The 25457-nt window shown below is 40.0% G+C and overlaps 1 protein-coding gene across 3 annotated transcripts in view; it reads left to right on the top strand.

Annotated features, from left to right (window-relative positions):
- The window catches only part of KCNH1 (potassium voltage-gated channel subfamily H member 1), a 185187-nt gene that overhangs the window by 23347 nt on the left and 136383 nt on the right, over positions 1-25457 (top strand). For all 3 annotated transcript variants that reach the window (XM_051613521.1, XM_051613523.1, XM_051613522.1), the window contains exons 4-6: positions 253-381; positions 9163-9281; positions 15292-15684. In XM_051613521.1, the coding sequence (XP_051469481.1) occupies positions 253-381; positions 9163-9281; positions 15292-15684 (641 nt within the window). The remainder of the gene's footprint in view (positions 1-252; positions 382-9162; positions 9282-15291; positions 15685-25457) is intronic.

Genomic DNA, 25457 nt, shown 5'->3' on the forward strand with positions numbered 1-25457 from the left:
AACTCTGCTTTTAGGAGATCACAAAGCACTTCCTAAGTTCAAGTATTCACTTTGTAGATGAAGCCCAGAAACAGTGATTCCTGAAGATTAAAAAATTGCCAGCTGCTTTGTCATTTTTCCTAATAGATCTTTGCAAAAAAACAACATTAAAGTAACATTTACAGATGTCTGATTTTGAAGTGTGAATGTCTAAACTAGCACACTTACTGTTCTTCCTACCATTGACCAACTTTTTAATATGTTTGTTTTCAGGAACACCTGTTTGGTTCTTTGTGAAAATTGCTCCAATTCGAAATGAGCAGGATAAAGTGGTTTTGTTTCTTTGCACTTTCAATGACATTACGGCTTTCAAGCAGCCCATTGAGGATGATTCATGTAAAGGTTTGTCTTTTTCACAATTCTATATTTATGCTGCATCTGTTTGCTTGCCCTGCTCTTGAAAAAGCTGAAGTCCTTTAAATACCAAGGCCAAAGAATTAGATCTTAAAATAACTTATGCCATTGGGGACTGCATTTGTGCAAGGAATGGTTGCTGGTTTCTTAAGTAAATTGGATTTGGCCTCTCCTGGAAGGGGTCATTGTTAATAAAACCTCCTCAGTACTTCAGGAGACAGAGTGTACTTAACAAGTAGTTGCTGCTTGTCCTTTTAAATTCATTATTAATCCACATTCCAGCAAAGCCTTCAAGGAGTCACGATGCTGCTAAACAGACTTTTTGATGTCAGAGGGAACTAGAGGGTCTTGGACCCTGTACAAATTGTGCATGACACTGTATGCAAAAACTGAGCAATTAGCCCTGAGTCTAGCAAAGATCTGATTAATTTCTTAATGCATGGCTTGATGTTACTTACCATTATTATGGGATTCCTTAAAATAAAATTCTGGATTAGTTTTCTTCAACATATGTGAAGAGATTACCATCATCTTGAGTTGAATGAAATTTAAGTTGTCGTGGTGAGTGAAGTAGCATTGCTGTGTTTTGCTGCTAACCCTTTGCTGAGGTATACCCTGGAAACCTGGAAGCAAACTTGCATTCAGGTCCTGTCAGAAGCCTTTTGTACCCATATGGAGAATTACAGAGACTCGCATCCTCTGGGATAAAGTAAGTTCTCCTGTTGTTTGCATTTTTGTAGTATTTAATAATATTTGTAGTATTAAATTAAACAGGAAACTTACTGTGAAGGTGAACTGATTTACATTTATGCTCAAAATGTTATTCTTTAAAAACATAGTTTCTCAAAGTGGAAACACCTGTTACCATGAAAAAGGAAGTACAGCCTTGACAAACATACCCTCTTGCAGGCTGCAGGGGTTATTTTTTTCTCTTTTGCTTCTTCACTGCTTTAATAAAACTAAAAAACGTATCCTGTTGGAAAAGTTGGGTTGACAGTACTTTTTTCCCTCCCTAGTGGTCTTCACTATCCTGATAAGGACTGACAGCAAAGATAAACCAGCATGATGCAGTAAAGTTGGCTCTGCTTATTTGCTGGCAGTGAAGGCCTTTGCTTCATTCAGTCAGTTGATAAACAGAGGTTGCAGTCAGAGGTGGTAGCTGTGTCTTTTCTCTTTGCTTTCACGGAAGATTCTTAACTGTGATAGTCATACACTTGTGAAAAGAGTATGTCCTTCACTTTCAACACAAGGAAACACTAACTTCTGTGTTTTCGAGGGAAGTATGTTGAAGGAAGGAAAAAACCTTTTTTTTAAATCTTTTTGAGGTCTGGAAATCAGGCTGATCTTACAGTGATCGTGACAATTCTTAGCAGTTCTATATCTAAAGCACTATAAGCACTAAACCTATATGTAAGTGCACCAACTTGCAAAGGAGTTAGGATGGTAAGCAAAATTCCTTCATCTGGCCCATGGAAGGTGACTTGGTAATTAACAGAAGTTTCAGACAAAAGAACTAAATGTGTTATTTAGAGGCCATTAATTCACAGCTCTGCACTCCTTCCCTGAGTGCTATGACTTTATGTATGGAAGAGTTCATGTGCTAAAGGGGTCTTCCAAATATTGTTTCTGAATCTCCTAAAATTATTGAAGGTGCACCGGTTTCATGCTGGTAAGGGGTTCTCTGTTGCTTTCTGCACAAATCCAACATGATATAAATGAAACTGCACATTCTGTTCTAATCCTTAAATTATGCCCTATGTCTGTCTGTCTTCTGTAAGTTGCTTGCTATAGGCTAGCTTTGGAATTCTCTTGCGTGCATCCCAGGAGATGATATTGTATCAGTCACTTGATGGCTAGATGAGAAATTTTTTGGAAAACAAGCTTATTTGTCAGAAAATTAAAGAATTTTACGTGCAGATCTCATTGTGCAATTGCATGCTATGAGGGGAGAAAAAAGGCATGCATGGAGTGTCAGACAATTTTCTATAGTGAGCTCTCGGATTCATAGGGGGAAAAACAGTTTTGGAAGATAGAAAATAGATAAAATTGCAGTAGCTTCTTTGAAAAATCATTGCTTTTATGGACCCAGGCTTGAAGAGGGCATATTCTTTGCACTGAGTACAACATTGCATAGGAATTTTGTAGGATGCTTTTGAAGGATAGCAATTTTCATAGGAATGTTTCTAATGTTCTAAAACCAAATGAACTCTCAATCAGAAAATCTGAAAGTGTGAACTTAGAGATTTATTGTTTAATTGAAGCAACTGAAAACTGATTGCTAAGTCAGTTTTTTCCTTCTTTCACCTTGAATCAGCTTTAATGAGCTACTTTTCTTTTACTGTGTTTCTATGTGAAATCTGTTTCCTGTGCATATGGTCACTTAATATATAGCAGGCATTTTGCAACTGCTGGTATTTTATTAACACATGTGCTGTTTGCATGGTTGCAAAGTGGCATAGCATGAAGTATTTAAGTTTTTTTTTAAATATGCCTGTATGTCCATGTAGAGAAAAACATTATGTAACACATGAACATGATCAATTTAAAGAGCAACTGATCTGTCAGCCTAAGCCTGCTTAGCTGTGTGATAAATCTTAGTTTTTGATCACCTGCTGGTGATTTCAAGCACGATTGTTCAGCTGCAAATGAAGTAGTGACTCCTTGAGTGAAAAGTCTTGTGCTCTAATGACAGGTGTTTGACTTGTACATTATTTAATAATGCACATTAATTAATAGGCATCTTTTGTCTGAAGGTGACTTGAGAGAGAAGGTCCCAGTACTTTTTTGCATTCTTACTATTTTTTAATTAATAATACCTGGCATGGGAATAGATGGAACAAAAAAATATTTCTACAGTAATGTTAAAAGTAAGCTTATTTTTGTAGTCTTTGTTAATTGCTTCAAATAATTTAGATGATGTTTAAGAGTGCCGTAGACGTGAAGTTTGGTTTTAAATGCAGCAGCTTTAAAAATAGTGCATTCTAAATAAAGCAACTTAAAAATAGTGTGTCGGTGATGTTGATGATACATTTTTAAACAGCCTCTTTCCACTCTTTCTTGTATTTTTGCCCCTTTAAAAGATAAGAAAAAACAGATTTTCTTGAATAGAGGTAGGCAAAATCAAGCTACAGCATAGCTAAATTTGGCTTGTGAAGTGATGGGTCACCTTCTTAGCTGAATTTTAGAGTATATGCTATATTTGGAATTAATGTATTGTGTCTGTATGTCTTTCAACATGCCAAGTATGAGATGTTTGAGAATAGTGTATAAAGTGGAATGCATCACTTTGTGAAAACCATAATTTGTGCAGAGAAATAGAATCTGTGCCTGCGCTCTGAGTAGCTAGTAAGAAGTTTGCTTGAAGAGGTTTTGCATGCATGAATGCAATGTGAACATTGTATGCTTTGGATCCTAATTTTTTTCTTCTAATGCTTTATTTTTATACAAAAAGGTGATCAAGTTCACCATCATTGAATCATACAGGAGAATGGTGGTTAGCCTCCTAGCTCTTGTAACCTCCTGTGCCTGGTAGCAATTATCAGTTATCATCTTGTCTGCAGAAGAATCTTCAGTTCATTTTGCAGCTAAGCTGTCCTTTGCATCACAAGCAGAGCTACACAAAAAATAATATTTTGATTGCCTCTTTCATCTTAATTCATAGAAAACTCCCAAGTGTTTCATTTTTTTCCTTTTTGTTTCTGGTTTGGTTTTTTTTGTTGCTGTCTAATTTTTTGTTCTGTTTTAAAATATGTATTTATATGAGCAGAGCCAGTGTTTAAAATATTTTGATTAAGTTATACTCTACTTTCATCTAGATGAAATGTTTTCTTAAAAAAGAAAACAGATGAAAGGGAAGTGGTGAGCATATTTTAAACTTTTGGTATGCTTTCTCAGTCCAGATGGAAAAATAAGGTAGTTTCAGTCATGAAGTTTCACAGGGAAGGAGCATGAAGACTGTAGAGAGCCATAATGGATGTAAGCAGTGATATTTGATGTGCAACAAAAGAAAGGCAGTTTGAGCAGAGGCAAGAACTGCTAGAATCCTGATTTACTCACGTTTATGCAGTTCTGTGTGAACAATAGACCCGTGACCAAATGAGCTTATTTTCTAGCAGGTGATGGCTCCTTGTTCTAACTCTAGGGTTTGTCTAAGTCGTGGATCAGCAACTTGGTAACAAGGGCTCTGTAGCTGTCACAGTTGCTAGTGTTTGAATTTAGAAGTCATCCTGATCAAGTTGAGGAGTGTGATAGGAAACAAGTAACTGCCCGCAAATAAGTAATAAATGGTGTGAACTGAGTATCAACAGATCATTCTCACCTCAAAACACAAAAAAATTGTTTTCTCAACTTAAGAGCATTGTTATATGGTGTATCATCCCTTAAAGAAGAGATATTTTGATGAGTTAAACATCATATCACAAAGGTGTACTTCAATGCCATGTTTCTCCATGAAAAAAAAAAGCTCAAGGGTCAACATCTGTCCCTGCTGTAGGCCTCTTGTCTTTTTGGGTGTTTTCAGAAGGAGTTTCTCTTCAGCTTTTTGCAATGAAATGGTGGAAAACTGAAAGAGCATCATGGAATGCAGGACAGCTGAAATCAGTGCTGTTAATCTTGAAGGCTCTTTGTCATTTTGAAGCTGGAGAGGTTGTAGTGCCATCTCACTGCTTAGTCCCTGCTTGATGTTTTCTGCAGAACTGAAGAAGAAATCCAAGCAATAATAAAAATGGGTTAGAATTAAAGACAGAGGCACAGAAAAGCACAACCATGTGCTTTACATTTGGTTACAGAATTCCACGCTGTCTTCTCTGCTATGAGCTCTTGTTTCTTTGAGGCATGTATATGCCTATATGACAATCACTTAGGGTCGTTAGATTTCAATATAATTTAATTTTTTTTCCTGTTTCTAGAGAAAAAGAATGAATGTAGGGGTATACCAGCTGCTTGTTTTGAGACCTAATCCATATCATCTGCTCCCCCTGGCCTAGCAGGACTAACATCAATATGTTCTTACACCATTCTGAAACCTAGTTTCTTGTATTGGAAAGCTCCATCTTCTTCCTGTAACCAGTTCAATGACCTTAGAATTTAACATTTATGTTCCCTCTTATGGCTTAAGTCTATTATTTGATCTGTCTTCACTAGGTAATTATCTGACTTGCTGGTATGCCGTGCCTGTCCTTAGGCTTCTGGAGGGAAAGCTGCAAAAAATTAATCAGGTACTGCTGTCTTTTCAAGCAGTATTGAAGAAGTTATCATTTAATAGGATTAGTGTTGGCATTCTTTCTCTTTTTCATCTTCTTCCTATGCCATAACCTGTAGACCCACTATAGTTATACTTCAAAGTTCCTATGCTTTTATCTCACTTTCACAAAAAAAAAGCCCAAACAAAAAAAAACCCAAACAAACCAAAACAAAACCCAACAAAAGCAAAGGCAATAAAAGGAGGAGAGTTCTCTGTCCTAAAGATGAGAATCATACACCTGGGAGATTTGCACTGTCATTCCGTGCCTGGTTTCAGGCATTTCATCACACAATGGCTTGTCTATATCTGCAGACTGAGCTCGTATGTGCTGTGCTGTGCCCCACGTACGGAGTTGGTTAGGTTATATGCTCCCACCCTGCTGTGTTCAGATCAGCACTGGTTCAAAAAGCCAAGCTAAAAAGCCCTGCCTCTTGACACAGGTCTCTTGCTGATCCAGTTATGTTGTTTTCCAATCAGAGTTTGGAGAATGTGGTAAGAGTTTCTCATGTTAGCAGGAACAGTTTGCATGCTATTTAAGCACCCACAAATGAGATTTGCAACATGCAGGGCAGGGGAGGTGCTTGCAGGGGATGCTGAGGACAGAGTAAGGGGTTAAGCTGTACCTTTCAAAAAGAAGATGAGGTGGGAAGAGAGGGACTGCCCCGAGGTGCTTAGCATTCATAGCCACGAGCCATGCCACAGAGATGTCTGGCAGTACTTTTGTGTACTCAGGTGAATTGCTTCAAGTGCTTCTTTTTCCTCCTCTCTTTGTTTATGTCTGAATAGCCCAGTTCTTAGAAAGCTTGATTATAGAAAGCAGTTTGTCTTCTGCTCTTGAACCAAATTTTGAATCTTCCAGGTGAATACCCTACCTACCAGTCCGGCTGGAGTTAGTAAAAGAGGCTGTCTACCTTAGCTGGAAGTAGGCGCTGAGCCCGGCAAGGGAGGCAGGCGGGTGCCGAGTTCCCTCCTGCAGCTCCAGCTCCGCCGTCGGTCCCGGCAGCCGCCGGAGCCGCCGGGAGCGGCCGCTTCAGCACCACGGCCAGCGGCGGGGCGTGCTGCGGGCGCAGCCCCTGCCCCGCGCCCCGCCCGGCGGGCAGCGCTGCGGGATGCGCCTCCGCCGCTGGGGATGCGCCCCCGCCGCTGGGGATGCGCCCCCGCCGCTGGGGACGCGCCGGCTGCCTCCCGCAGTCCCGCTGAACGGGAAGGCAGGCCTTCCCGAGGCCTCCAGAGGAAGGAGGGCGGAGCACCTCTCCTACGAGGACAGGCTGGGAGAGTTTGGGGCTGTTCAGCCTGGAGAAGAGAAGGCTCCGGGGAGACCCTATAGCACCTTCCAGTGCCTGAAGGGGCTCCAGGAAAGCTGGGGAGGGGCTTTGTACAAGTATTGCATGTCGGGATAGGACAAGGAATAATAGCTTTAAACTGCGAGAGGGTAGATTGACGTTGGACGTTAGGAAGAAATTAGTCACTGGAACAAGCTGCCCGGTGGAGTTGTGGATGCCCTCTCCCTGAAAGTGTTCAAGGCCCAGTTGGATGGGGCTTGGAGCAACCTGATGTAGTGGGAGGTGTTCCTGCTTGTGACTGCGGGGTTGGAACTAGATGATCTTTAATGTCACTTCCAACCCAAACCATTCTGTGGTTCTAAGCTATAGTAATGCTTGCATATAAGTTAAGTGAAAGCAAAGTTTAGGTTGCTGTAAATTGGTGTAGCTGTCTGGGCTTTACAAAGGCTAGTCTGATTTATATCAGCAGATTAGCCATTATTAGTGGTCTCTCCCTCCTGATCCATGCTTGTAACCTCTACTGGCTTTTGTCAGAAGGCGGTAAGGGCTATGAGCCTTAGTCTATCAATTGTAGTTGGATTTCTTCATGTACAGAGCAAGATTACTAATTTTAAAGTGTGTCTTAAAAAACCCAGAGCCACCAAACCCCACCACTTTTCATGGAAATGTATTACGAGAGGTCAAGTTCTCTGGGTCAGGTTCATAAGATTCAAAGTGACCTCACTTGAGGTTCTGTTATGTTGATTTATTTCTCTGAGAAATAGTCTTTTAGTATAGTAACTACTCTTACATGAGTTTATCAGGAAAGATCTGGCTTTCTGGATGGAAATCATTCAGTCCACTGGTTGCTGAATACTGACTGAAAGTGTTGACTAATTTTGTTTGACTTGGCTGGTAAACTATTGGTGACAGACTTGCTTAAAAACATTATTTAAGGCATTAGAAAGTATTAAATTTTATTCTTGATTTTGGAACGGTCTGAGGAGTTTGGTCCTTCCCTTTAATAAATGCACACCATTTTGCATATTCTTAAAGGAGAAAAAGCTAAACTCTGTTTTCAGGTCTGCCCTGGGAGGTCTTGTTCAATAACAGACCCATGCAATTTGTTCATTTTCTGTGCTCACTTCAAAAATTACCAAATATGTTCCTACAAACTCCATTTAAGTGTGATGTCAAGCAAGGATATGTGCAAAGTATTGGGTAGTATTTTTGCCACCCATCTTTTTGTACTTGTCAGGGATCCCTTGTAGGCTAAACTTCAGAATGGTCTTTGAAAAGAGTCACTGCTAATAGTGTCATTTCTTTTGGTGATAAAACCATAATGTGGAGGGAACTTCTTCTAGAACCAGCTTCTCATTAAGTACTGAAGATGCAAAGTGTTGAGCATCCTCATTTGGAGTAGAAGGTGAGACTGCTCACCAGTTCCCAGGTAGTGCTAGCATTTTTCAAGATTAGGACTAAATGCACTGATACTTCGCTTTCAGAGTATAAAAGATACCCAGATGTATATTCTGCTTATGACTTTCTGTTACGGCAAAGTACTGCTCGTAAAGGTTACAGCTGTAACTAGCTCTTGAGACTTTCATTCAAGGTCTTCTATTTTGAGGATATTTGAAATTACTGTAAAAATATTCTGAATTAAAATTCAACACAGGACTTCTTTGCCAGAAGCTGCTAAATGTTTTACTGCGGTCTGAGAAAAATGATTTGTATATTTCTCCCTTTTGTTTAGAGAGGATAAAATTAATTATTGTGTTTTGCTTTGTCTGCTCTGCTTTTTCTTATGTCTATTTCTCTCCTTACGCCAGATCTATGCTTGATACCTCTGAGGCCAGATTCACATCTATTACAGGCAACTGTAATTTTAGTTGTGCCTGACTCTGTTCTTACATCATGTTTAGCCTGGAGTGTCTTCCACAGTGCTGTGAGATCCAAATCTTGCCGTTGGATTTAAGAGATTATTGTGAAGTGGACATTTATCCTTAAAGAAGATACAGTTAATGTAACAGCACTCTTGTAAAGCCACTGAATACAAAGTAACTGTGTTTTATTACATTACACCCTGACACCGATTTTATGACTTGCTTTTATCTGGCCCTTGGTTAAATTCTACGCCCTAATGGTCAGCCTTAAAGCAGACTGCTCTCTTTTTTTCTAAGATATGTGAGGCTTTATGTGGACCACTCGCAGCTTTTTTTTTTTTTTTTTTTTGGTAACATGTATAATCTTGCCTGTTTTCTCAAGGTTGGGGGAAGTTTGCTCGCCTGACCCGCGCCCTCACCAGCAGCCGAGGCGTGCTGCAGCAGCTCGCCCCGAGCGTGCAGAAAGGAGAGAACGTTCACAAGCATTCGCGGCTCGCCGAGGTAACGTTTGTCTTCCCTGACATGTTTTCAGCCTTCGTGGGTATGTTGTCTCTGTGTGAGCCAAAAGCACTGCTTGCCCCCCGTGCCTTGGGAATCTGAAGCCTGCTGACAGGCATGGGGGCTCAGTATATATGGCACATGTGCTGTGAACTGTGTCCCGTGACAGTGGAATGGAAGTAGGTGTCCTCAAGACTTCATGTAACCTAATTGCAGTATTGTGTTCCACATCTCAGTGAAGTCTTATGCTGGCATTATTATTAAAGTCATACTTTCTTGCTTAGTTTCTGTTCTTCGGAGGATCTCAATGTTAGTAGGACCTTGGACTATTCATGTGTGCCAAATTGAGGAGAGAAAAACTCAGGCTAGTAAAAAAGGAAATTCTGGAGAATCCTTGACACAGTTACACCCTGCCTTCATCTATGTCTGGTTACTTTTCAGTGGGATCCCAATTCTGCTTTACAAGCTGGTTAAAACATATGTTAAGTTACTAGGTTTATAGACAAAACAGCTGTAAGATGCCACAAGCAACAGTGCAGAAAGATGATGAAAATGAAACCTTGTGATTTATGTAGATTCTCAAAGTTGTAAGAAAAGCTCCAGACAGAGAAGACTCCTTGCAGTACTTACAGGTTTAGGGCTTTTGCCACGAGGGGGAGAGGCTGTCCCAGTTTCCTGTAATGGTCTCTCTGGCCAGTAACAGGGTCTCCCTGGTGTGAAAGCATCTTAGGGAAAAATCTTTATATGGTCTTAATGACTGCTTGGCCAATGTGACGTGGCACTCCTGTATCAATTGCTATGAATGCCTTGGCCGCAGCCATGACTTTTGCTAGTAATTCTAAATTTTCCTCTGTAGCTGGAGGTATAAGGCATTGATGGGCTCCATGGGGTCTTCATATAGTCAGTACTCTGTTAATTTTGCCCTGTATATTTCTTCATTTCTTTGCAAAATAAACAACTCCTGCCCAGGCCTGTACTATTATCACATGTGACCTGAGGTCTGAGGTTATTCTGTGTGGCTCAGTGAACCTCAGTCTGGACCTAAGTGACTACACATTACAGAAATTTCTTGCAAGCCAATGTGCTCTGCATGTCTTTGCCAAGTATTTTAACTGGCTCAGCCAGTTGATTCATTACAAATAATAAAGGGCAAGTGTATAGTTTACATGTCTGAAATGTGTTTCTTTAATTGCTTACTGGATATTGCACTCATTATTTTAAAAAGAACATTAGCCCCAACTGTGATGTTAGGTACCTTGTTGCATATCTACTGTAATTCCACTTAAGTCAGTAGATTTACACTGGAGAAAAGCAGATTGCAGATAATCATAAAGACAAGTCCACTTTTCTTCCTTTGAAGACACATGGAGTGCCAGGCTTCTTCTTCTGGAAAGATCTCTCAAGAATATTGAACATGGGTTCTCTAACTGTTCCCTGTTGTGTTTGGAATTTTTTTTTTCCTTCATCTCTGCAGTAGCCTATTTGAAACCTCAAGTTCAAATTGAAAAGAAGTATTTTTCTTTTCTTACTCACTATGACATTTCACATCAATCTTGTTTGTTTGAGAAGGCTCTTCGTTTATTGGAATATCATATGTGTTGCTCATAGTTCTTCATCTAAGTTCTTCATCTAAATATCTACGGAGCCAGTTGTGTCCTACAGACTGAGTGGGGCAGGGTGTTGTACCAATATGAAACAGGAGCCTGCCACAAAAGTTTACAATTTGTTTTATTATTTATGAAATGTTAATTTAGGGAAGGTATTAGTGACAAACTATTTCACTGTGTCCACAAGCCTTGGATAATATGACCTTTGTCTGTTAAGCCTCAGTCTCTGACTTTTGCCAGTGTGTGTAGATTTGTTTAGCCTGATTTCTCTAACAGCAGTCATATGAAAGCTGCTTAAATTAATTATGTGATTAATGCAAGGGTGTTAGGTAACTCTGAGAATATATTTTGAAATAAGAATATAACGTAATTCATATGTCTGTGGCTTTATCACCAAGGAACTGATTGTAAGACCGTTCTTCCTGGTCACTGCATAGTACATGTGTTAGCTGATGTGTTCTGTATATTTACCAGGCAGTTTTGGGTAAACAAGATTGTGTCATCATTTAAAAAATGCTATAGTTGTGAGAAATAAAAGCAGAAAAATTGTAATGGCGTTTAGCAGCGCTATTTAATAACAGAACTTCTGTCTAGCAGGGCCTTATAACTGCCACTAAAATCTACTTCAAGTGGAGGCTTAGCACCTAGCCCTTGGCTTGGGAGCAATTTGTGTGGGTGCCTGTGAAAACAAGATCGAGGGAGGGTGAGAGAATGCAAACATGTGCACTTGAAAACACACAAGGGAGAGATTAGGTTGAAAATGAACGATTGTTTGTGTGGGCTTTTTTCCCCAGTCATGCAGTCTTATAAATAAATAAATAATTGTAACCACTTGATGCACTTTTATGACTCCTGACTGGTGATATATTAACCTTTTTTTAACATACCTATGATAATTTATTTTTGTTATGTTAAAAAAATAAATCATGAGCACAGCCTTGTGAAATCCATGATGAAATTTGTGGTATCTGCTCTCAAAATAACATTCTCTGTCTTTAGAGAGCGATTAAAGCATCGCACATCTTTACCACAAATAACAAACTCAGATAATACAGCTGTAGTGGCTAATGAATCATAAATAATTGGAATAATACTTCTATTAATGACTTTCTGAAACAAGTATTTCTTTTACTATGGTATAACTGCATAATAGAGAATAATTTTTCAAAACCTGGATTGTTTCAGTTCTTTAGAAAGTTGTTCAGTGGCATGGGTGGAAGCTCAGCATACTGGTTTATATAGTTGTGTATATTTTCTTCGTGATTACTTTTATCTTAATCTCTTGAGTGTTTTTGTTTGTTTGTTTGTTTTCTCTCCAGAAAAAGTACCTTTACAAGCTGTTTGAACCTAGTTACTTCATGTGGGTGGGTAGACACACCTGATGGCTTTAGCAAATACTGTGTTTTAGGTTGACACTACCCTCCCTAGAGGCTGGAATGCAGCAAGAGCACCTTGGAATAGGGCAGAAGGTACTTCTCTGTGCATCTTCCTGGCTTTGCAATATGGTGCAGAGAGAGTGGAGTTTATAGCTCTTAGTGAGGAGCTGAACGGAGGTTGTAAAGAGGTGGCGATCTGTCTGTTTAATGAAGTTACAAGTAATTGGACAAGAGGTAATGGCCTCAAGTTGTGCCAAGGGAGGTTGAGGTTGGATGTTAGGAAGTATCTCTTCACTGAGAGGGTTATCAGGCATTGGAACAGGCTGCTCTGGGCTGTGGTGAAGTCACCAACTCTGGAGGTATTTAAGCTGTATAGGCATAGTACTTAAGGATATGGTTAAAGACTTGTCAGTGTTAGGTTAACGGTTGGGCTTGGAGATCTTGAAGGTCTTTTCCAACCAGAACGGTTCTGTGATTCTGTCATCTGGAGATGATTAATCCTATGTAACTAGTTTGGATGATGCAAACTTAAAGCAAGTTCCTGGAGTTCAGAAAGGTCATGGTGGTGAAAATGGAGTGCGTGAAACAATTCTCAGTCTAGAACCTATGTATCTATAAGAATCAAACTGACAAGAACTAATCCTATGATTTTTTCACCGTTTCATGGTTGTGGTTCCTGTGCTAATTATAATGGTTACCAAAAATGTTTGACTTTTTCATATAATATCAGAGGCTAAAAAAATAAGCTCTAGGAGACATGCAATTGCAAAAGAAGCAATTAGGTTTCCACTGTGTTTTTATAAGAGGTGATACAATTCCAGTAAGATCTCAGCATTAGAACTGGAATCCAGTTAACTGACTGAAAAATGTTACTATGCTTGGTTTTGCTCATCAGTTATTCCAGTGAGTGAGTATTGCAGAGGACTCTCCTTGCCCATTGTAGTATATTTCAGGCTTGGGATCTTGTGGAAGAGCCAGTACTTGTGCCAGTCCTCATAAAAGCCAGAAGTAGCTCAGTGCTTTCCTGTTGATTCAGGTACAGTGGTGATGCTCAAAATGGAGGGCAGGAGGTGTTAGCAGTATTGATTTTGGACTAGAGCTTTTGTTGAGAAAAGACATCCTAACATTTGGCGCTGGGACTGCAAACAAGCTCTGAAGGGAACGCTGCTCTGAATACACACACTAAGTCTGTACACAACCTCTGATTCTTCCAGTCGCTACCAATGACTTCTGGGGACTGCACTGTCTGGCCAGTGTCTCTGCAGAGAAGAGACTGCTTCTGTCTTGTGTTGCCTCCAGCTCCTCTCACCACTTTTTTAAAAATTTATTTTTTAATTCTTTTTTTAGTGTGGAGAACCTGCTTGAGTCAGGGTCAGGAGTGGCAGAATACTTTATACTGCAGTGGACATGTTTGAGTCGTAGTTTGGTCTTCAGGGGTTCCACTTAGGGGAAAATGTTCCTTTTCCCTCTGTTCTGTCATTCTGGAAACTCACTGAAACAAAATTACTAAGTCCTCTTGTTATTATTTTTTTGAAACTGTTGATGCCTCTGTGCTAACACGCGGGTGTGTCTGAACAGGTCATGCTGCTTTTTTCTGGAGAACATACTGGGCTCAAAGTAAATAGGGTTGCAACTGCCACTGTCATATGTGTGCAAGAGACTGGTCTGACAGTATCTCACCCCTGTTGTGCACAAGAGTAAGTGATTATGCGAGATGCAAAGCAGCAGGGAACTCGATCTGAAGCTGTTTTGTCCAAGCAGGACTCTTGTAGCTGATTTCTTTTGTCCCCTTTGGCTTAATCTGTTGGAAAGAAGCCTACCAGTTCACAAAAAAAAAAAAAAAAAGTCAGAAAAGCTTGCAGATAAAAATCCATGTCTAAATAACTGACATTTAAAAAGCTGAGATAAGGAGCATGAAAGGTAGACACCCTTCTATTATAGCTTTGTTGTCTGATCTTTTCCTTGAGAAGCTGCCCACTTAATTTCCTTCTCTACTCCCTCTATTACTCTGAGCTATGTGTAAATGAATGTGAAAAAGGAGCCATGCTCCTAAATAATTCTCTCAGGTGCTATGAGTTTGGCATTAGTAAACACATCTCACTCAAGCAAACCTTTGTCTTCCTTTTAACTCATCCAGGGTGAATTTATTTTCGAAATTTAACTTGTCTTTATTTTGAGATAGATCCTTCATGTTGGTTTCACCCTCATTTATATCCATAGATGTAAACAGACACATTCTTGTTCACAGGTATGTGAAAGAAACTATAGTTCCCAGTAATTAAATACATAATCATACTCCTTTTGCACTAGTGTGCAGAACTGGAGAGACAGTAGACTTAAAATGGGCAGCATTGATCAAGATTGCAGTTAGGGAAAAAGACTTGGAGCATGTGCTCAGCATGTGGTCCGGTTTTTAAAATATAAGCTGATGGATCTTCTTTTGCTGTAGTGCTTTTTTTGATTCAGACCTAATTGCATCATTCTTTGACTGTAGACCATCAGATACTGAAGACACTGATCTTCCTTCTGTGAAAAATAAAATAATAATAATAAAAACTTGATTTAATGTGCATTAATGTAAGACAGAGTGAAGAGTTAAATTGACAAAGTTGAAAACCAGTGTGGTCCAGTGGTCCTGGTGCTGGACCTGAACTCAGAAGTATTGTATTGTTCCTGGATTTGCCACTGATTTATATTTGCAACTGCCTTCCTGCCTATCATTTATCCATCTCATCTATTTAGACTGCTGAATGAGCTGTCTCTTCTCTATATGTCTTGGAGACCCAGCATATTTGGCTCAGTGTCAGAAAATAATTAAAGGTATTAAAAGAAATAACTGTTCTTAGGTTGATTCTGTTAAACAAACCAGCATACTTATCCTGACTTGCTTATCACTTGTGGTGCTGAAAAGATTTAATGGACACGTATTTTTATCAACTGTTGTAGTGAGCTTGAGTATCTTCAATTTGAAAAATGACATTAAAAAACTGAGCATGTTTTCTTTTTCTCCTGAAATCTCTGTGACTACAGGTATTGCAGCTGGGCTCTGAAATCCTCCCACAGTACAAACAAGAGGCACCAAAGACACCACCGCATATAATCTTGCATTATTGTGTTTTCAAGACAACCTGGGACTGGATCATCTTGATTTTAACCTTCTACACTGCTATTCTGGTCCCTTACAATGTCTCCTTTAAAACCAAACAAAACAATGTGGCATGGCTAGTAGTCGACAGCATTGTAGATGTAATTTTTTTGGTAGACATTGTGCTTAATTTCCATACCACCTTTGTGGGGCCAGCAGGAGAGGTGATCTCTGACCCAAAGCTGATTCGCATGAATTACTTGAAGACCTGGTTTGTGATTGATCTGCTCTCATGCTTGCCGTATGATGTCATCAATGCATTTGAGAACGTCGATGAGGTCAGTATATGAGCTCTACTTACAGCCATTAATTATTTCTTAATGGTTGGGGGGAGGTTGATGGGGGAGGAAATACATTTATGCTTTGAAATACATTGAATTGATGTACATATGTCTATAGTAGCTTCCCTCAGCACACACAGAAGTTTGTTTATGAGTCCTAGCCAGAAGGGTCCATCTTTAGATGCACTGGAAGAGGCCGAGGTTTTTGTGGCAGAAATTTGTGTTTATTTTCCTTCATTCTGCATCCTCAGAGTTCAGGAGGACAGAATGAAGCAGACAGCAGAAGCGCTGTACAGCACAGAGGAAAACTGCTTCACCTGACTTATCACAAATAGCTGTTTCTGGTGTGTCAAGATAGTTTCTTGGGGCAGGGTTCTCTTGCTTTCACTGTTGATTGAACAGGCTATGACTACTAGTGACAGTTACTCACATGAACAGCTAGAAAGTATAATACACTTTTCTCAGCTGATTCTAATGCATTATGGCAGGTGACAAAGAGGTGGGCAGTGACGCACTCTTAGACCACCAGAAAGTTCTGTGTGGGTATCTGGTGGTAGCATTGTTGGCAACAGCTGTTTTAGACAAAGCAAATGAAGATGCTTTTTGATGCGTATTTAGTAGTTCCATAATTAGAGGAAAGGGTAGGGAGAAACCTGGAAATCCAGACTCTTCCTTATTTCCTGCTCATTTCTTTGGGAACGGGTTACAGGCTAGCAAAAGAACTTAAAACCACAGTACTACTCTGTTCTAACTGCTTATCCTCCTTCAGTTTCAGGCTGCCAAGAAAATATTCCTACACTAAATATGTTAAGGTTCTTAAATAGTTCAGTGAGTTTATGAATTATTAATAAAATATTAAAGAGGACTCCAGCAATCCAGTTTTTAATTATGTTATAAAATCTGAATCATCAACTAATGATGTGTCTGTGACACATGCTAAACCTGTAACGTATATACACATCTCATCAGTTCTTAGTATTTAATGTTTAGCTTGTGAAATTTAATTTTTATTACTTCCTTTAAAACGTGCCCATGTTATAAAGGACAGCCTAGCTATTCAAAGAAAATTATGCCAAGGGAAATATCCAGGTAAAAATATAAACCCCCATAACGTTTATAAAAATACACTACTCAGGTTTTTATAAAATTTGAAGTATTTACAATATTTTTCTCCATGACTTGAGAACAAGTAGAATCATAGAATCATAGAATCATAGAATCCTAGGGGTTGGAAGGGACCTTGAAAGATCATCTAGTCCAACCCCCCTGCCAGAGCAGGGTCACCTAGAGCACATCACACAGGAAGGCGTCCAGGCGGGTTTTGAATGTCTCCAGCGAAGGAGACTCCACAACCTCTCTGGGCAGCCTGTTCCAGTGCTCTGTCACTCTTACAGTAAAAAAATTTTTCCTGATATTCATCTTAAACCTCCTATGCTCCAACTTGTATCCATTACCCCTTGTCCTATCACTGGTCTTCACTGAAAAAAGCTTAACTCCATCGTCTTGACACTCACCCTTTACATATTTGTAAACATTGATGAGGTCACCTCTCAGTCTCCTTTTCTCCAAACTAAAGAGACCCAGCTCCCTCAGCCTTTCCTCATAAGGGAGATGTTCCACTCCCTTAATCATCCTTGTGGCTCTGCGCTGGACTCTTTCAAGCACTTCCCTGTCCTTCTTGAACTGAGGGGCCCAGAACTGGACACAATATTCCAGATGTGGCCTCACCAATGCAGAATAGAGGGGGAGGAGAACCTCTCTTGACCTACTAACCACACCCTTTCTAATACACCCCAGGATGCCATTGGCCTTCTTAGCCACAAGGGCACACTGCTGGCTCATGGTCATCCTCCTGTCTACCATGACCCCCAGGTCCCTTTCACCTACACTGCTCTCCAGCAGGTCAGCCCCCAACCTGTACTGGTGCATGGCGTTTTTCTTCCCCAAATGCAAAACTCTACACTTGCTCTTGTTAAACTTCATCAGGTTTTTCCCCGCCCAAGTCTCCAGCCTGTCTAAGTCTCTCTGAATGGCAGCACAGCCTTCTGGTGTGTCAGCCACTCCTCCCAGCTTGGTGTCATCAGCAAACTTGCTGAGGGTACATTCTGTGCCCTCATCCAGGTCGTTGATGAAGATATTGAACAACACCGGTCCCAGTACCGACCCCTGAGGGACTCCACTAGTCACAGGCCTCCAACTAGATTTTGCCCCATTGACTACAACTCTCTGACTTCTTCCTTTCAACCAGTTCTTGATCCACCTCACTGCCTGATCATCAAACCCATACTTGATCAACTTATCTACAAGGATGCTGTGGGAGACGGTGTCAAATGCTTTACTGAAATCAAGATAGACCACATCAACCGCTCTACCATCATCTATCCACCTAGTAATTTCCTCATAGAAGGCTATGAGGTTAGTCAAACATGACTTACCCTTGGTAAAACCATGTTGACTGCTCTTGATGACCCCCATCTCCTTGATATGTCTAGAGATAGTGCCAAGGACAAGTTGTTCCATTACCTTTCCAGGGATGGAGGTGAGGCTGACCGGTCTATAGTTACCCGGGTCCTCCTTCTTGCCCTTCTTGTAGACTGGAGTGACATTTGCTATCCTCCAGTCCTCAGGCACCTCTCCTGTTACCCATGACTTACCGAAGATGATGGAGAGTGGACTAGCAATGACCTCCGCCAGCTCCCTCAGCACCCTTGGATGCATTTCATCCGGACCCATCGATTTATGGATGTCCAGATTATGCAACTGATCCCTAACCCAATCCTCATCTACTATGTCCTCACCTATCTTGACTACTTCTGGGGTTATATGAATCTGGGGCTCATGGGAAAAGCCTGCAGGAGTAAAGACAGAGGCAAAGAAGGCATTCAGCACCTCTGCCTTCTTCATATCCTCTGTCACCAGGGCACCCACCTCATTCAGCAGTGGGCCTATATTGCCTCTGGTATTAGCTTTGCTGGCTATGTATTTGAAAAAGCCCTTTCTACTGTCCTTAACCCGACTTGCAAGGTTAAGTTCCAAGGAGGCCTTAGCTTTCCTAGTTGCCTCCCTACATTCCCTGACAACATTCCTATATTCCTCCCAAGTGACCAGTCCCTCCTTCCATGATCTATAGATTTTCCTCTTCCACTTGAGTTTCCCCAGCAGTTCCTTTTTTAACCACGCTGGTCTCCTAGCTCCCTTACTAGATTTTCTACCCATTGGGACACACTGATGCTGTGCTTGCAAGAAGTGGTCCTTGAATATTGTCCAGCTATCTTGAGCCCCTTTACCTTCTAGCACTCTGTCCCATGGGACTTCCCTTAACAATTGGTTGAGGAGGCCGAAGTTTGCTCTGTAGAAGTCCAGGGTTCTGGTCCTGCTGGAAATTCTGTTCCTCCCACACAGGATCCTGAACTCCACCATCTCATGGTCGCTGCAGCCAAGGTTGCCATTGACCACCACTGCTTCAATAAGGCCCTCCTTGTTGGTGAGCACAAGATCCAGCAGCGCTCCTCTTCTAGTCGGCTCATCCACCATTTGCATTAAGAAGTTGTCATCAATGCATTGGAGGAACCTCCTAGACTGTGAAAGGCTGGCTGTATAAGTCTTCCAGCAGATATCAGGATAGTTAAAATCTCCCATGAGGACCAAGGACTGCAGTTGTGAGGCTGCTTTCAGCTGCCTGTAGAAAGCTTCATCAACTTCCTCATCTTGATCAGGAGGTCTGTAGTAGACCCCCACAACTGTGTCACCCATACTACCCTGTCCTTTAATTCTTACCCACAGAATTTCAACTCGCCCCTCATCAGCCCCTGTACAAAACTCAATACATTCTAGCTGCTCTCTCACATAAAGAGCAACTCCACCACCTCGCTTCACCGACCGATCTTTCCTAAAAAGCACATAGCCATCCATGGCCACATTCCAGTCGTGTGAGCTGTCCCACCATGTCTCTGTTATTGCTACCAGTAGGCAAGATACTGGATGCACTGGAAAGAAACTTATGTTATATGGTATTTAATTCCCTAGAGAGGTTTTCATTTTACGTAAAGCTGTGGACTGAAATAACACAGATGAGATTAAGCAAAAAAGCCTGTCCTTAAATATTTGTCTGTCATAGAAAGGACTCAGGCTGCAGATTGTTGTTCAGGGCTTTCCCATGTTACTTTACTGTGGTACTGATAAAGCAATGGAAGAAATGGTCATGTGTCAGTTTTTGACATTTAGGCTGAAAGAATTAAAAAAAAGACAAGAAAAAGTAAAAAAGAAAAAACCAAGAGACAAAAATAAAAGGAAAGAAGCTTTTATCACCCACTGTAGATAGTAGCAACCTGCTGATGATTTTGCTGGAGGAACATTTCATAACTGTAGAGTGGTGATGTGACCTACAGAACATCCCCAGGGTTGTTGACACACTGGGGGTGTGACACCCCCATTGTCACACCAATGGCTGTGACAGCACTTGAGCTGAGCACAGGCACTCTCAGGCTCACAGTAGCAATTCTGCAGAGAAATTCTTGAGTTTGAGTTTGTCCAGGTTCCCTGTCTCAGTATTGCCTTGTAACAATGAGGAGCTGATTGGTGCTTCAGTTTTCCTATGGCTCTTGAACAGTCTCCTTAATCAGTGTAAGTGTAAGTTTTAGTTATTCTAGCCATTGCGCCCAAAGAAAAAACATTTTTCTTGATGCTATCCTTTCAAGATTGTTTGTCGCTATTTCCCCTAGTGGGTTCTGACATTTAGCTGGTATAAATCATTGTAGGGTCATTAGAGCAGCATTTCTGCTGGTGTAAATTGCTGTACTTCTATTAAGGGCTCATAGACAGGTTTACAGGACCTGAGGGGCTTTGCCAGCAATGCCAGCTGAGTAGCATAGTGCACATCTGATGGGGATTTAGACAGTATATGCTGATCACTGTTTCATGAACTGCCTGTAGAGAGAAAGATAACCTTTTATTAAAGATGGGGGGAAAAAAAAGCCACATTGAAGGAGTCTTGAAAGTATAAAGGCTTTGCCTTATCTCTCCTCTGTTGTGTAGAGCATTCCCTTCTGGGTAAGCTCCCTTTCTGTCAGGTTTACTAGTTGAAATTTTACCTGTCTCTCACCCTGGATTACACACCACATTACTTAACAGTTGGATTAAGTCAGCTGCGAGGCTGCACTGCTCAAGCTATAAGTAGCCAAGGTGGATTGTTATCTGTGTGTCACTTTGATTTGTTAAAGAGAATTCCCTTGGAGCCACAAGGCTGGAGTTAGTAGATGGTTATGGCTGCTGTGGGAATATTTTTTTTTTTTTGTCCTAATGTGAATATTCTTTAAAGAATTGTCAGAGATTAAATGCTACCCAGTGTCAACATTGGTGATAAAATGAGATTAAGAATATGAATTGCTATTTTCCTGATTTGATGTTTTCCATACATGATTTGAAGCAGGAGGAAATAGTTCCTGACTGTTGCAGTCTCTCTGTGGTGAAGAGGGACTAGAACAGGTGGAAGTTCACTGCTTTTTGCTGCCTGCTGTCATTGTCTATTAAAAGAAACATCACTGAAGACACTGAGGATGTCATGGAGGAACAAACTTGACAAGTCAGTTTGTTTTTAAGATTGCTGTAATTACTGTGATGAAGACGAATTCGTTTGCAAGGGACACACAGGACCTGAAGAAGTAAAAAGATGTGTATTTAGGGTGTTGATGCTCTTTTGGCTCTGGGTAATTTTGGGACTGTCCCATCACTTGCTAGATGAATAGTGAGACCATTTTTGTCTTCTTTAAGGTGATCCAGCAATATAAGATTACTTGTAACATATGAAATGAGAGTTGATCAGTATTTTGACAGGATATTAATAAAAAAAAGTTGGATTTTATTTCCATTTTGAAGTAAGTTTTTCTTTTGCAATTTACTTAATTATTTAATTGTATTTTATAACGGAAAATATTATCTTGAAACAAAATTGAGTGTGACTTCTGTGTTTTTCAAGCAGTTTTAAAATTCTTTCTGTTCTTGCAGTTTGGAACATTAGTATATTTTCTATTCACATTTTAAAATATAATTGAAATTCCAGTCTCTTCTCTGCACTGGGAATATTTTTGTCTACAAAAATACTTTGAATTCAGTAACAATTAATCAATACAACTATTAATAAATACTATTAATACAAGAGCCACATTCTACAGATGGAAGAGGAAAGAAAAAACATTAATGTCTTTGTTCAAGGCCATAGAATTGAATATGAGAATGTATGAAGTTTCTGATCTCAAATGCTGTGCTCAAAGAGACAGCTCAGTATCTCATACTCAGACATGAACAGAATTCAACAAATGAAGGAATGAATAGCTGTAGAGAAATTTCCATTGTTACCCAAATGGAAGGAAAGTTTTAAATGTATCTCCCGGAATTTATATATGGCAAACTAATTATACAGTTAAATGCAAAATACTTTCTTGACCTGCCATAGAACTTCAAGAAAAAAAAAAAATAAATTCCACTGACTGATGAATCAACTTAATGCTAGGCTTAGGCATTCTACTGGTAAGAATGTATACATCATGCTGTAGTATAGTTTGAGTACAAATAGTAAATATTGCTCTAAAATTTATACAGCACTTAAAACACGTGGTATTAGTATCTTTTGAATTAGAGTGATCACAACCAAATTTGACAGTTGTCCTTTACTGTAATTAGTATAATTCCTAACTTAAGGTAATGCCATCTACTTTGAGGGATAGTGTTATCTTTTTATGTTCAGAATCAATCAGTAGATTTAATAAAAAACAGCCATAAAGAAAATTCCACTTTTTTTGCCAAAAAACATGCAATTTAAGACTTTGAATTCCAAAGGCAAGTTAAGGTAATTTTGTCCTGTGGTTTTCAGCCATAATACCATAAGATATGGTTTATATTTGGATTGGAAAAAAATAGACTTATTACATGTGACACTGTTGTGAAATCTCATGGTAGGAGTGGAATCCAGTCATGTCACCATCATATAAATCTCTGAAAGAGGGAGTTTGTAGTAGTAATTGTTATCTGTGTTTGAATGGAACACTGTGATCAATAGTTGGCTGATGGCAAATTGAGAACAATACATCACTCATATTAGTTGAGGTAGAAGAGAAATAAATGCATAGTAAAAGATCATCAGGAAAGATCTATTAAATATAAATGATCTAGTTTTCACTTAAGTGGCTCAATAAGAGAAAAGCGAGTATGTAGGGAAAGAACATATAAAGTTTGGAAAGGACAAAATTTATTATGCTAAAAGAAGTCCCAGAAAAAACATAATACAGAAGTAATAGAAGTAAATGAAGCTATTAGTGCTAAGTGAGCATGGTGTAGCTGGAAAGTAAATAGTGAGTTGAGAAAGGAAGAAATGAATGTGTTGCTGGTCAGATTGTTGGCAGCTCTCTGAGGCAGTACTTTTGCAATAGATTAATTTAAACCTTATTAGTGGAATAATCTCTCGTGCTAATACAAACTAGCTATCTAGGAATTACTGTAGTAGCTACACTGAAAAGCATGCAATTAGACTAGACTTGTTTTACTGTTTGCCTGTAAGAGGGGGCAAAGGAATAAATTATTATGTTCATAGTTCTATGGAACAAACAAGGGCCTATAAAGAAAGATTTTGGGTTAGATGAATCTTGTAAACTGGAAAACATAATTTTTAAGGTCTTTTAAGCTATAAACAGCTGTATAGCATGAAATCTGTTTGAAACAGTGTGTTGTTCACCACTCGTATTTGGATCTGTCCAGTTAGGCAATACCATGTTTTACATGTGAGTCTACTGATAAATCTGATAATGATTGAATGTTTTTCTGTGGCTATTTAAAATTAAACTTGTCATAACCTATTTTCTATGTAATGCCTGTAAAAAAGCAGCTAAGTACCACAGGGTATGATCTAGGCATAGAGGAAATGTCAGCAGATTGTTGTTTGGATGTGATGAAAGTAGATGAGGAGGGATTAATGAGACACTGTGGACTGGGTGACTCTTTCCAGTGCTCATGGGGAGGAATCAGGCAATTGGGTTACTGTATCGAGGTGGGGCAGTGGGGAGGACTGGAGCATTGGCTTTGGGTTGGGGAACCATAGTGGTGGTGGAGGAGGTATACTTGGTTGGGTGTCCCCTTGTGAGAGACCCCTGAGAAAAAGGGCAAAACACAAGGGAAGAGTGTGCTCTGAGCTGTAACCCACCACAGACCCTCAGAGGAAGGCTTTGGGGAGTTGTTGGTGTGGGTCCTGGGTGGTGCTGGAAGCTTCAGAAGGAGCTTAGGCCCTTGACCTGTGGAAGATGGAGAGTGCAGAAGAAAGGAGAAAAAGGAGTAGAAAGATGGCCATGGAGGAGGAGGGCTGCTCATCTGACTTTTGTAGGCCTCTGTAATGCAGCATGACCCTAAGGGGCTGTGCCAAGCAGGATTTACTCTGAACAGGCAGGTAGATAGGAGTGTTTGGGGAAATGCAAATGGGATAAAGCAGATTCTTGGGGTAAAGCAAACTGCCAGGGTATAAATGAGGGAGGCAAAGCAGCACTTACTGTCACAGTCTCTTGAGGATTGGATTCAGGATGTCTGTGTTTATTGTCTAAGTTTGGGGGGTTTTTCTCCATTTTTTCAATCAAATGCAAGTTTCTCTAACTTCCCTCCTAAAAACCCCAACCTCTGTGCTACTAACAAAGTGCCTCTTTTATGCTACCCTCTCAAGGGGTGGGCTGCCTTTTCCCTCTGAATTTCCCCCCGAATCCTATTTTCCAAGTTGTATTGGTGTTGAATACAGGTGCTGAAGAGCTCTTCTCTCATTTAAGGGTAAAATTCTCTCTGCTTCTCCAAACCTTCTTAAGGTGTTTAGTTAGTTTAAATTCTTCTTGCTTCCCTGGTTTCTCCCAGGATCGTACACCTTGGTGGCTCATAGACATCTATGCACTGTCTGCTGAGGGACAGCCCCTTCCAAAAGAGAATACAAGGAAAGGACACATTTCTGTGTCCCTGCCCAACACCTACCCCACAGGTTCTGCAGTGGCTGTTAAGATACCAATTAGCTAATTTTCTGCACTACTAATGTTCAGATTAGTCTTTTTGCTAGCTCAGAGATAAGTAAGGGTGTAGCTGGGTTTCAGGGCTACTTTTTTATAGCTTTGAAAAGCATGACCTGATTTATCATACTGTTAAAGAGAGAAGAGTAGTCTATATAAGCTGTTCAATCTGTGTAAGGCTAAAATAATTAGAATGCCGAATTACATTCAAAGTGATAATGTATAATGATACCCTTTTTCCAAGGAGAAGAGCTAATTGAATACATTACATTCTGAATTATTTCAGAAAGCTGCTGTTAAGAGTGACACTGCATATAAAGGGAAGTGTGTTTCAGAGATGGGGATCAGTTATTCTGTTCTTTTTCCCCCATTCATCATAATTGTATCGATCTGAAGCAGAAAGTCAGATAAGACAGCAAAGGGTATTTATTTGAGTAGCTAAATAGTTGCTTTATAGTCTATTTTGTATCAGGGATTGGATTAGAATTGGGAAGATGGAGTGATGTTAGATACCAGGAATACTAAATCTTGTTTGGGTGTTTTGCCTTTTTGAGGTAAGTAAAAAGCTTCTGGAATGGATGGCTTCTTTTAATCAGAAGCGTTGGGAAGCAGCTTGCTGTCTGTCAGGGGTAAATTTTTTATTTGACACCGTGAGAATTGGAGATATCTTTAGATTATTTTTTGTTATTTTTATCTTTGTTCTTCCTCTCAAAATTCTAATTAAAAAAAAGTAAAATTTGTTTC

Source organism: Apus apus, chromosome 3, assembly GCF_020740795.1.
Source record: "Apus apus isolate bApuApu2 chromosome 3, bApuApu2.pri.cur, whole genome shotgun sequence".
NCBI lineage: Eukaryota > Metazoa > Chordata > Aves > Apodiformes > Apodidae > Apus > Apus apus.